Source organism: Monomorium pharaonis, chromosome 4, assembly GCF_013373865.1.
Source record: "Monomorium pharaonis isolate MP-MQ-018 chromosome 4, ASM1337386v2, whole genome shotgun sequence".
Classification (NCBI taxonomy): Eukaryota; Metazoa; Arthropoda; class Insecta; order Hymenoptera; family Formicidae; genus Monomorium; species Monomorium pharaonis.
Window position 1 is genome coordinate 25,143,922 of NC_050470.1, and position 13,567 is coordinate 25,157,488.

The following is a 13,567-nucleotide window of genomic DNA, read 5'->3' on the forward strand; positions in this document are numbered from 1 at the left end:
TTTTTAAAAATATTTAACCTTCTTGATAACCACGATCACTCAAATATGATTTATGCATAATTGCCGGTAAATATAAGGGATGCAACATCTTCCATTTCTTTTTTTTGAGGATCGTATATATGATCTACTTTCTGATATCTAGCAGCAGAGAGAAACCTCACAGCAGGTTTCTTTCTGCTTCTGGAAATATTTAAGGTGTGTTCGTTGGTGTTTGTCTCCGTTTATCTCCGTTTTCAGAATGTAAAAAGAATAGACTTCTAGCAATTGCATGAACTGCATATACAGCATATATAATACATATATGTATACATACATGTATACTTTTATTTCTTCCTTTTTGCCTCCAGTCCGTCGACACGTGCTATTCAGTCATTAGTGCTCTTTTTGTTCCCGCGCGGTTTATGTTATTTTAGCTACATCATGCTTACTGATAAAGTTGTTTATTCAACTTTAATAAAAAAAATCTTGAAGAATTCTCGCATTTCCGAGGGATTTTGATCAAAGAAAGTTTTAGATTAGAGAATATTTTATGCAACTTAGATATAAATTTATCTCTCTCTTATACTTTTAATATTTCTTAATCATGCAGTCACACAAAAAATACTAGAGTTTTGATTATTAAATTTGAGATGGTATCAAGAAGAAATAAAATATAAGTCTGTCTATAATAACATCGCAATTTAGCTTGTAATTAAAATTTTAACAACTTTTTAATTGCTTTAAAAATTAAACAGAAACAACATATATAAAAATAACATAAAAAGTGATTTATCAAATTCATTTAAAAACTTGTCTTTCTCCTTCTAGCTTTGTATCAATATAACATACTTTTTATTATCACTTTTTATTTGCTTATATGATATCTGATGACACGGTAAGATATTGCAAATATCTTGATTGCTTTAATTATTCTTGAGCGTTTTCAGGATGAAAGAGGAATTCTCTCAAAAATTTCTTTATATGCAGATAATGTTAGTTTTGTAATCCATTTGAGATGAAGCGAAGATTTTTAAAAATCTGAAAAAAAAGAAAGGGTTTCTTTTAGGTAGAAAAAATACTGTTTTCTATTTTGCTTTTTTTTCTTATAAAAAATGTTAATTTATTTGTATACATGTGTGCGTCACGTGATTTAAAATCTGTAGCATTAAATATTCCGATCCATTTCACAATATCTGCTGATTTTAAAAATTCTTGGTTAATAATTTGATGTTATGTGTGCAGATATATATATCTCAACATTTTTCTACATAGACTTTCAAGGACTCAGGCTTAAGGACTCTACGTAAGCACAGCTGTATTTTTATGCATGAGTATAAATGCTTTTTGTTATATGTCGCAGTATGATTATTATCGTTGTATTATAAAGGCAAGCAATAAATATGCTATTTTATGAAACGCTGTATGCGAGTAAAAATGTTTAAAGCGTGCTTAAGATGATAAACATACCGAGCCAAACAGAATTATGTAAAACGTTCGCAAAAATTTTGCGCATAAATCTTTCATTGTATGGAAAATATTCACAAAAACATATAATAAATATTTATTTATGCTGATTAACTTTCAGTTTTTAATAGAGCGTGTTTTCAGATAAATGCGCTTAGTACAACTGTGCTTTTATATTTCGAAAGATACAGAACAATCGTCGAAAGCATTACAAAAACATAGAGGAAACCTAAAAAACATATTTCTTACATACAGAATAAAAATTAAGCAATTACGTTTGTAACAAGACATGTTAGCAATACAGTGCATAGTAATATTTAATATAAATAATATTAATCTTTAATATAATTACCTCGTGTACTTTAACTATTTTTTGAATTCAATGATGCAACATTAAGAATGCATGTTTAGGGCCGATTGTTTTAACTTTTTGATAAACTTACTTATTCAGCAAACATGCATGTGTATTTTTATCTTTCTTTCTAAATAAAGATAAATAATAGGTACCTGTCGAGTAAAACTTCCTAATATATTGAAACAATTGGTTTTTAAACGGGTCAATGAAAGACTAACTTTGCTAATTTTTTGTGAAAAAACGAAAAGAGTTAGAAAAGTCATGTTTATTACCTATCAAGATTATACTCTTTTCTACTTAACATTTAAATTTTATTTAAAACAATGTAAAATGGCATAGCTATTCAAGTTTTTCTAAATCATGTTTTCAAAGACTTGTGACCACGATCAATCTGCATTTTACACACTTTTTCTAAATACCAAAAACTCCCTGACTTAAATGTCAAATGGAGAAGAATATTATATTCATAATTGTGAAGTAAACACGACTTCTTTACCTCTTTACAGTTTTTCCATATAAAAAATTTTCAAAGTCTCGTTTTAATCCGTCTAGACGTATAACCTTAATTCTTTGGAATATGTCATTAATTTTTTCAATATATAATTTCAATAACGTATCATTTAAATTGATTAATTGATTAATCATTTTACAGTATAACTTAATTTTTAAAAATTAAGTTAAACAGTTACTTAGATAAAAAAAATTTTTTTAATTTTAATTTATTTTTGTTTTACTTTAATTGTTTTTGTATGCGTGCGCGCGCGGACAATCAACTTTTATCGACAGCAAAAACGCCATCATATCGAAAGTGGTTTTAATGTTTAATTTTCAAATAACTCGAAAACAACTCAAACTCGTTGGCAATATGTTTGCACTTCGAGGTTCGTTTATCAACGATAATTTGATGAAATTTCGTTGAGTCGTAATGCGGTCGACGCATTATCATAATGACGACGTTTACGTCGTTCGTTACTCCATCTCTTTATTATTGCTGAAATACAAAAGATCAATTATCTTAGGGTAATTTGTTGCCAATGGAAAATGCCACGCCTGTTAACTATTTCATAAGTTAAAAGAATTTGTTGATTAATTCTAATCTAGATAATATCGTTGTCCTTGCGTCACAACTCGGTTCGTCAATATAATAACAAATAGTCCTGGCTCGTTACCCAAAGCAGGCAGCTGTTCGCAATTTTAAACTTGAACTCGTCGTGTTTAGATTACGAAAAGTGCCCGTGACGAGAAATTTACCGTGTAAAGAAGTCTATAAATCACATAGAGAAAAAACTCTCGCATGCTAAAGTGCACCGATAATACGACCAAAAATTTTCAAAATGCAATCTACGATCTAGGTCGCTGTTTCCCTATGACACTCCGCTGATCATGTTCAGTTCGTCGCCGAAGTCCGAACGAGTCAAGAGCAAAGTACCAAAAAAAAATGGTGGCTGTTCCGCGCAATGGACCTTCAAACCTTGATGTATCCATGTTTCATTTTCTGTCGTGTTCTTGGAATATTTCCGTACAAGATCAATGATTCGGTCTTCGAATTTTCCAAAGCGTACTACATCTTAACGACCATCATATTAGGCATCACTGTTACAGAGCTGGCGTTACTTTACGAAATTGACGTTTCTGGGCAGATCATATATGACGGCGTACCTGGAGCCTTTCAGTGTAATTGCTATTTAGTACTTGGCTGTTTTATAATGATCGTCACGTACATCTTGAGCAAGCCGCGGATGCGTTTGCTGCAAACCACGTTGGAAGTTTCCACGAGACTGCCCCCTGAAACGTACGGAAAGATGTCCAGGCTGATCCACGCTAAGGATATGATCGGTTTTCTCTTTCTGCTCTTGCAATTGCCGAATTGTTTCTCCGATTATATGCACGATTTCTTACTGAAGATGGTAGCAATGTACATCACCCTGCAGGTGTTTCAAATGGATATGTTGTACATGAATTGCGTTTGTGTACTGAAGGCCTGTTTTAAACGAATCAACGACAATTTGGTGAATTTGCGAGAACTCGTGGTGAGCGAGGAGCCGCATCTCCTTAGACGAGTCTACCACGAGCAGAGAAATCCGTTTCTGCTAATGGAACTTAAAGCTCTGAAGAAGCGACATCTGATACTCAGTGACACCGTGCAAACGCTGAAACGCGATTTTTAGTCTGCAACTTCTCGCCACAATAGTCATGACTTTCGCCGAAATCACTTTCAGCTTGTACTTTTACATAGTGCAGTGGCAAGGCGGCGTATCCATTATTAACTTAGAGAAACAGTTTTGGTACGTGTACCACATCACGTCCGTAACATATTATTCGATAAAAATAGCGTTTATAGTATGGGCCTGCGATACCGGCAAGGATCAGGCATTACAGATCGGTACTACCGTTCACGACGTGCTTATCAACACCAGCGATAAACAAATCAAAGACGAGGTAGTTTATATTTATTAGAATATTTTGTAAGCGATGTCATAAACTAAATATAACGATTACATAATTGCGTTTTTAATTCTGTGTTTAATTATGATGTCACAGTTGGAACTGTTTTCTTTACAAGTATTGCATCGTGAAAATACATTTTGCGCGAAGAGCCTCACTGTGAACGCAACGCTTCTTACTGCGGTAAGCGATCGATCATTTGCCTTAATTAATTACAATTATAATTGTTTACTTTTTGATTTTGTTTGTAGATAGTGGGTAGCATCACCACGTATTTATTAATTTTAATACAATTCTTGGTCACATCAAAGTCTTGCGGATCGAAGTCCGCCAATAATACGCAGACAAAATAATTATATGCAAAGAGAAATGTGACCATCTTCCATTTCTTCATAGAAAGATAGGCGGAATCGAGATTAACGTAAAAATCCACCATAATTTTTGGATATCTCCAATGATAGCCGAGATATTAATTTTTTAAATTGTATGAATGAGCGCGCTGAGGAAAGCGTCGAGCCGTTCGAGCAATAGCACGGCCTACTGTGTCAAGTAAGCAACAAAATCTTTTAACTATCTGTCAGTGTATAGAGTATCCGATAACGGCAGACAAATTGTTTATTTATACCGACTTATAGTCGCGCAACAAAATCGAGCATTTCAAATACTGAAAAGACATCGTCCACAAAAAAATTTAAGACCGATCATTCGAGTAATAAAATCTTTTTTATCGTAGCTATACAAGTCGTATATCCTTAATTCTTTAGAATATGTCGTTAATTTTTTCAATAACGTATCATTTAAATTAATTAATTGATTAATAATTTAACAGTTCAACTTAATTTTTAAAAATTAAGTTAAATTGTTACTTAATAAAAAAAAATTTTAATTCATTTTTGTTTTACTTTAATTGTTTCTGTATGCGTGCGCGCGCAATAATCAACTTTCATCGATAGCAAAAACGCCATCATATCGAAAGTGGTTTTAATGTTTAATTTTCAAACTACTCGGAAATAATTCAAAGTCGTTGGCAATATATTTGCACCTCGAGTTTCGTTTATCGACGATAATTTGATGAAATTTTGTTGAGTAATACGGTCGACGCATTATCATAATGACGACGTTTGCATCGTTCATTTCTCTATCCCTTTGTTATTGCTGAAATACAAAAGATCAATTATCTTAGAGTAATTTGTTGCCAATGGAACATGCCACGCCTGTTAACAAATGTATAAGTCACAAGAATTTGTTGATTAATTCTAATCTAGATAATAGCGTTATCCTTGCGTCACAACTCAGTTTGTCAATATAATAACAAATAGTCTTGGCTCGCTACCCAAAGCAGGCAACTGCTTGCCATTTTAAACTTGAACTCGCCGAGTTTAGATTACGAAAAGTGCCCGTGACGAGAAATTTACCGTGTAAAGAAGTCTATAAATCACTTAGAGAAAAAACTCTCGCATGCTAAAGTGCACCGATAATACGATCAATAATTTTCAAAATGCAATCTACGATCTAGGTCGCTGTTTCCCTATGACACTCCGCTGATCATGTTCAGTTCGTCGCCGAAGTCCGAACGAGTCAAGAGCAAAGTACGAAAAAAATGGTGGCTGTTCCGCGCAACGGACTTTCAAACCTTGATGTATCCATGTTTCATTTTCTGTCGTATTCTTGGAATGTTCCCGTACAAGATCAATGGTTCGGCCTTCGAATTTTCCAAAGCGTACTACATCTTAACGACCATCATATTAGGCATCATCACTGCTGCAGGGCTAGCGGTACTCTACAACATTGACGTTTCTGGGCAGATCATATATGACGGCGTACCTGGAGGCCTTCAGTGTAATTGCTACTTCGTACTTGGCGGTTTTATAATTATCGTCACGTACATCTTGAGCAAGCCGCGGATGCGTTTGCTGCAAACCACGTTGGAGGTTTCCACGAGACTGCCCCCTGAAACGTACGGGAAGATGTCCAGGCTGATTCACGCTAAGGACATGATCGGTTTTCTCTTTCTGCTCTTGCAATTGCCGAATTGTTTCTCCGATTATATTCACGATTTCTTACTGAAGATGGTAGCAATGTACATCACCCTGCAGGTGTTTCAAATGGATATGTTGTACATGAATTGCGTTTGTGTACTGAAGGCTTGTTTTAAACGAATCAACGACAATTTGGTGAATTTGCGAGAACTCGTGGTGAGCGAGGAGCCGCATCTCCTCAGACGAGTCTACCACGAGCAGAGAAATCCGTTTCTGCTAATGGAACTTAAAGCTCTGAAGAAGCGACATCTGATACTCAGTGACACCGTGCAAACGCTGAACGCGATTTTTAGTCTGCAACTTCTCGCCACAATAGTCATGACTTTCGCCGAAATCACTTTCAGCTTGTACTTTTACATAGTGCAATGGCAAGACGGCGTACCTATTATTAACTTGGAGAAACAGATCTGGTCTATATACTATATCACGTCCGTAACATATTATTCCATAAAAATAGCGTTTATAGTATGGGCCTGCGATACCGGCAAGGATCAGGCATTACAGATCGGTACCACCGTTCACGATGTGCTTATCAACACCAGCGATAAACAAGTCAAAGATGAGGTAGTTTATTTTTATAAGAATACTAGCTATGCCCTGCTACGCGTTGCTCTCTATTCTTATGCTACGTTTTTTTCAAATTTTCATTGCTTTCGTTGTTTAACTTTCAAGAGCCTTGCTTTACTGTTGCTCTTTTTATTTTATTTTTGAATAAGCATTTATCTATCTTTAATAAATCTAATATTCATTTATTCACGTACTTCCAACTTTTTTTTTCTAAAAGCTGCCACGGATTTAGAAATCCATTCAAAAGACTGTTTTAAATAAGTTCTTTTTTTTCAATAAAATAAAAGACATCTTTATTTTTCTTATTACTTTAATTTAAACACAATAGAAACATTCTTCGCCTCTCCCGTCTCTCCTGGTCTCTCCCCGTCTCTTCCCGTCTCTACTCGTCTCTCCCGGTCTCTCCTCGTCTCTCCCCGTCTCTCCCGGTCACTCCTCGTCACTCCCCGTCTCTTCCCGTCTCTCCCGGTCTCTCCCCGTCTCTCCCGGTCTCTCTCCGTCTCTCCCGGTCTCTCCCCGTCTTTTCCCGTCTCTCCCCGTCTCTCCCGGTCTCTCCCCATCTCTCCCGGTCTCTCCCCGTTTCAATGTGTCAAAATTTCAATAATATTAATGAAAAACTATTTTTTACACTTAAATTATGGCCATCATTTTTGAAACACACGTATTTCCAATATCAGACCCCATAAGAACACTCTCGGTTACGAATGCAACGTTGTGTCAAAATTTCAAAGCAATCGGTGAAAAACTTACAGAGATCTTAGATGAGGAACAAATATTTACATTTTTATTTATATAGATTTTGTAAGCAACAATGTCATAAACTAAATATAACAATTAGATAATTGCGTTTTTAATTCTGTGTATAATTATGACGTTACAGTTGCAATTGTTTTCCTTGCAAGTATTGCATCGTGAAAATACATTTTGCGCGAAGGGTCTCGCTGTGGACGCAACGCTTCTTACTGCGGTAAGTAATCGATCATTTGCCTTAATTAATTACGATTATAATTGTTTACTTTCTGTTTTGTTTGTAGATAGTGGGTAGCATCACCACGTATTTATTAATTTTAATACAATTCTTGGTCACATCGAAGTCTTGCGGATCGAGGTCTGCTAATAATACGCAGACAAAATAATTATATGCAAAGAGAAATGTGAGCATCATCCATTTCTTCATAGAAAGATAGGCGGAATCGAGATAAACGTAAAGATCCACCATAATTTTTAGATATCTCCAATGATATAGCCAAGATATTAATTTTTCAAATTGTACGAATGAGAGCGCGCCGAAGAAAGCGTCGAGCCGTTCGAGCAATAGCACGGTCCACTGTATCAAGCAAGCAACAAAATCTTTTAACTATCTGTCAGCGTATAGAGTACCCGATAACGGCAGACAGGCAGACAAATTGTTTATTAATTGTTTATTAACAAATTAGCAACAAAAGATCACTAATTTTTTATATAAGTGCGGATTTTTTTGCGCTGGTAAGGGGGCTAACTTTATAGGGGTCAAATAATAGGTACCTGTCGTGTAAAGCTTCTTAATACATATATTGAAACAAATTGGCTTTTAAAGGGATCAAAACGAAGATCTAACTTTGCTAATTTTTTGTGGAAAGAAGTTAAGAGCTGGAAAAGTTATGTTTATTACCTATCAAGATCATACTCTTCTCTATTTAACATATAAATTTTATTTAAAATAATGTAAAATGACATAGCTATTCAAGTTTTTCTAAATCATGTTTTCAAAGACTTGTGACCACGATCAATCTGCAATTTTACACACTTTTTATAAATGCCAAAAACTCCCTGACTTAAATGTCAAACGAAGAAGAGTATTATCTTCATAATTGTGAAGTAAGCACGACTTCTTTATCTCTTTACAGTTTTCCACAAAAAAAATTTTTAAAGTCACGTTTTGATTCATCTAGAAGTATATTCTTAATTCTTTAGAATATATTATTAATTTTTTCAATAACGTATCATTTAAGTTGATTAATTAATTAATAATTTAAGTTTAATTTAATTTTAAAAAATGTTAGTTTATTTTTGTTTTACTCTTATTGTTTTCGTATGCGTGCGTATGCGTACAATCAACTTTCAGCGACAGCAAGAACGCCATCACACCGAAAGTGGATTTAATGTTTAACTTTCAAACAACTCGGAAACAACTCAAACTCATTGGCAATATATTTGCACTTCGAGTTTCGTTTATCAACGATAATTTGATGAAATTTTGTTGAGACGTAATGCGGTCAACGCATTATCATAATGACGACGTTCGTATCGTTCGTTACTTCATCTCTTTGTTATCGTTAAAAATGCAACAGGCCAGCCATCTTGGAATAATTTGTTGCCCATGGAACATGCCACGCCTGTTAACAATTTCATAAGTCAGGGGAATTTGTCGATTAATTCTAATCTAGATAGTAACATTGTCCTTGCGTCACAACTGGGTTTATCAACGTTACATTTGTTACGTGTACGACTTTCTCGATATCAGTGTTTTCAAAAGGTGTGCAGCGCAATTTAATGTGTAATATTACATACAAATTGCGTTTGATTATACTTCAAGAGATTTATGTAAACAATTCTATAATTCAGATTATCTATAATAGATTAAAGAAAAATTAATATTGCCAACAATGTTTTCGATCACAATAACAGACACGCATAGCAATATTTTTATGCTATTGAAAGTAAACAAATAAATAACTATACAATAAGAAAATTACATTAGTTCTCAAAATTATGAAGATATCAATCGAAAGTAGAATGCGCAATTAGATTGCACAATTTATAGAATATAATGTGCGGGGACGTTACTCTGACAGATCTTTGAAAATTTTCAATCCACTTGTAGGTGTTGCGCAGCCGTATTTGACTTTCCGCTTCATATGTGCACACATGATTCGCCTTGGGCGCGACCTAGATGCGCAAGATGATGAACCGTAAGTGTATGTCGCGGCAATTACACATCATTATTTTATGCATTACATCCCAGGGGTGACAAGTGCCGATCGAAGAACACCATGGTTACTTCACGGCTAACAAATGGTTCTGGCTCGCTACTCAATGCTCGCAAATGCTCGCAGTTTTGAACTTGAACTCGCTGGGTTTAGATTACGAAAAGCCCCCGTGTCGACATTTACTGTGTAAAGAAGCTTATACTCACTCAGAGAAAAAAGCTCTCGCATCCATGCTAAAGTGCACCGATAATACGACCAATAATTTTCAAAATGCAATCTACGATCTAGGTCGCTGTTTCCCCATGACACTCCGCTGATCATGTTCAGTTCGTCGCCGAAGTCCGAACGAGTCAAGGGCAAAGTACGAAAAAAGTGGTGGCTGTTCCGCGCAACGGACTTTCAAACCTTGATGTATCCATGTTTCATTTTCTGTCGTGTTCTTGGAATATTTCCGTACAAGATCAACGGTTCGACCTTCGAGTTTTCTAAAGCGTATTACAGCTTAACGACCATCATTTTAGGCATCATCACTGCTGCAGGGCTGGCGATACTCTACGAAATTGACGTTTCTGCGCAGATCAAATTTGACGGCGTACCTGGAGGCCTTCAGTGTAATTGCTACTTCGTACTTAGCGGTTTTATAATGACCGTCACGTACATCTTGAGCAAGCCGCGAATGCATTTGCTCCAAACCATGTTGGAGGTCTCCACGAGACTATCCCCCGAAACGTATAGAAAGATGTCCAGGCTGATCCATGCTAAGGACATAATCGGTTTCCTCTTTCTACTCGGGCAGTTGCCGAATTGTTTCTCCGGTTCATTTAATGATTTATTACTGAAGTTGGTAGGAATGTACATTACCCTGCAGGTGTTTCAAATGGATATGTTGTACATGAATTGCGTTTGTGTACTGAAGGCCTGTTTCAAACGAATCAACGACAATTTGGTGAATTTGCGAGAACTCGTGGTGAGCGAGGAGCCGCATCTCCTCAGACGAGTCTACCACGAGCAGAGAAATCCGTTTCTGCTAATGGAACTTAAAGCTCTGAAGAAGCGACATCTGATACTCAGTGACACCGTGCAGACGCTGAACGCGATTTTTAGTCTGCAACTTCTCGCCACAATAGTCATGACTTTCGCCGAAATCACTTTCAGCTTGTACTTTTACATAGTGCAGTGGCAAGACGGCGTATCCATTATTAACTTGGAGAAACAGATTTGGTACGCGTACTACATCACGTCCGTAACATATTATTCGATAAAAATAGCGTTTATAGTATGGGCCTGCGATACCGGCAAGGATCAGGCACTGCAGATCGGTACCACCGTTCACGACGTGCTTATTAACACCAGCGATAAGCAAGTCAAAGACGAGGTAGTTTATTTTTACAAAAATGTTTTGCAAGCGACATTGTCATAAACTAAATATATCGATTACATAATTGCGTTTTTAATTCTCTGTTTAATTATAATGTTACAGTTGCAATTGTTTTCTTTGCAAGTATTGCATCGTGAAAATACATTTTGCGCGAAGGGCCTCGCTGTGGACGCAACGCTTCTTACTGCGGTAAGCGACCGATTATTTGCCTTAATTAATTACAATTATAATTGTTTATTTTTTGATTTTGTTTGTAGATAGTGGGTAGCATCACCACGTATTTATTAATTTTAATACAATTCTTGGTCACATCAAAATCTTGCGGATCGAAGTCCGCCAATAACACGCAGACAAAATAATTATATGTATTATAAAAAAATGTTTTAACATAAAAACTTCTAACTTTTGGCATTAAAATTAAAACTGCTTACCTCGGTACGAATCTGATATTAAAATTAAAACAAATTAATGCCCATCATGTCAATAGCCCAATATGATGTGAAATTCGTTTGTGTTGTGTAAAAATATGCTTAATTAATAATTCGAGTTCTATTTCTAACGACACAGTTATTTTACGATGGCTAGCGACAGTTTAGTAACACAGACATACATAAAAGAGCAATTAAATTTCATTGACGCAACATGAACAGCGATATCAGTGCGGAAATTCAACGATAAATGCAATCTTCGAGGTCTAAAATTACATGTCAACACTTCGCGCTGCAGAAGAATGGATTGCGTTGCAAGCTGCAACGCATGTAATTTTTAGGCAATTTCTTCCCATAACTCTTGTCTTTGTCGTCAACGAGTGATCCAGGGAAGTGACTTTTGACCCTGCCTATCACTTTACTATTGCTAAATCGTAAATTCGTAATTTTGCTTGTCCCTGAATTTTTTTACAATTGTAAATGTGTACTTCGTATTTTAAAGGAATAAAGATTTATTGCTATGTCGATTTGACATTTTGTTATCTGGTATTCTTAAAAAAGAAACGAAGATACCGCCTTCTCAATATCTTTGTTAACGACGGCTGATTGAAGTAAACGATGTTAAAATGAGCTCATGGAAACGCTTGTGGAACAAAAAAAAAATAATTTATCGCGGGTTATTAGAGGTGCAATATAATAAGAAATACGTCGTACGTCTACTGCGGTTTGTATTGTTTAACAGCAATTCGCCGGCGAAGGCCAAACACAAGTTTTCATTCAGGCATGTAGGGTGTAGCCGGATCGCGATCTATTGTCGTCAAGGTCAACGCTCTACTGCGCGATAATATATCCACACATAGTCGCAAAGGTTAATTTAAACTAAAAGGCTAAATGCGTTAATAATTTCAATCGGACTTTAATGCTGTGACGCGAGGCTCGGGTCACGGCGAGCGGACGATATTATTGTTTATCTCACGCGCGAGCGCTGTGCCGACACTTTGGACAAATTTTTTCTTCGATCGGATCACTTCGGAATAGCCTTAGCCCCGTTCAACCCGTATTTCGTCTAGAGTGTCTAGACCGACGAAAAAGCGACGAAATCGAGTATCGACGAATGTAGGTCGGGCAAATTATTTCGGCACCGCGGCGAGACGCGCCGTTTATCTCGCACTGGACATCGGTCCACGTCCAGACGAATATATTTCGGCGCGAGCTGAATGAGACTGCAATTATGCAACAGCAGTACGCATGCAAATAAGCATTGCCGCGCCGCCCGTCGTGGAAGAACGATGCGTATAAAAACTGAAATGTCAACAGACGGGAGAGAGACAAATGGCTAATGGCAAAATGCAGGAAGTTTTCGTTACGTGTTACATAATGCAATGGCAAACAAACCGAGCGCAACATCTTCCCTCCGATGCATTAGTAACTGTAGTCTATCATTATTATAACTTCATATTAATTACCTGCGCCACGCATTAACATTTAGAATACGTCGACGTATACGTACATTTTGTTTATTTATCTTGGAGAATTTACGTTTCAAAACCATTTTATTTTTACGTTACTTATTCGTTTACCCATAAATTTTAACGCTAAGAAATGTTATATCAGTTACGTAAATATCAATTTAACGCAAAGTATTCAAATGATACAATCGCATTATGTTAAATTAGCACACGGATATGGTAAAAATTCGAGACAATTGGTTTCAACGCAAACAACAAAATGTTTGCGCGGCTTTGATAAGAAAGATTTAAATTAATAAAGCGAAACAGCGTTGCATAACCAGCGGCTATTTATACGAGATGTCCTAGACTTTCTCGGCGCCTTTAACATTGAAACGAGGAGGTGAACTTGATAAACGATGGCCTCTCGCGACATCATCGCCGAAGGGAGATCGATTCCAATTTCATCGATTCCAAGAATCCACCGACGAGAGG

At 36.1% G+C, this 13,567-nt stretch overlaps 2 protein-coding genes and 1 pseudogene across 3 annotated transcripts; all 3 read left to right on the plus strand.

Annotated features, from left to right (window-relative positions):
- The first annotated feature begins 2,542 nt into the window (after positions 1–2,542).
- On the plus strand, positions 2,543–5,081 carry LOC118645393 (annotated as a pseudogene).
- Positions 5,082–5,143: 62 nt separating this feature from the next.
- LOC118645392 lies at positions 5,144–8,751 on the plus strand. 2 transcript variants are annotated; one of them, XM_036286279.1, is made up of 3 exons: positions 5,144–6,846; positions 7,730–7,816; positions 7,884–8,751. In XM_036286279.1, the coding sequence occupies exons 1-3, from the start codon at positions 5,791–5,793 to the stop codon at positions 7,983–7,985; spliced, it is 1,245 nt and encodes a 414-aa protein (XP_036142172.1). In that variant the 5' UTR covers positions 5,144–5,790; the 3' UTR covers positions 7,986–8,751. The 2 variants fall into 2 exon arrangements, with proteins under 2 accessions (XP_036142172.1, XP_036142173.1); XM_036286280.1 differs by having other exon boundaries at positions 7,888–8,751.
- Positions 8,752–10,126: 1,375 nt separating this feature from the next.
- Positions 10,127–13,332, plus strand: LOC105833308. The gene is made up of 3 exons (XM_036286278.1): positions 10,127–11,193; positions 11,299–11,385; positions 11,454–13,332. The coding sequence occupies exons 1-3, from the start codon at positions 10,138–10,140 to the stop codon at positions 11,553–11,555; spliced, it is 1,245 nt and encodes a 414-aa protein (XP_036142171.1). The 5' UTR covers positions 10,127–10,137; the 3' UTR covers positions 11,556–13,332.
- Positions 13,333–13,567: the final 235 nt, after the last annotated feature.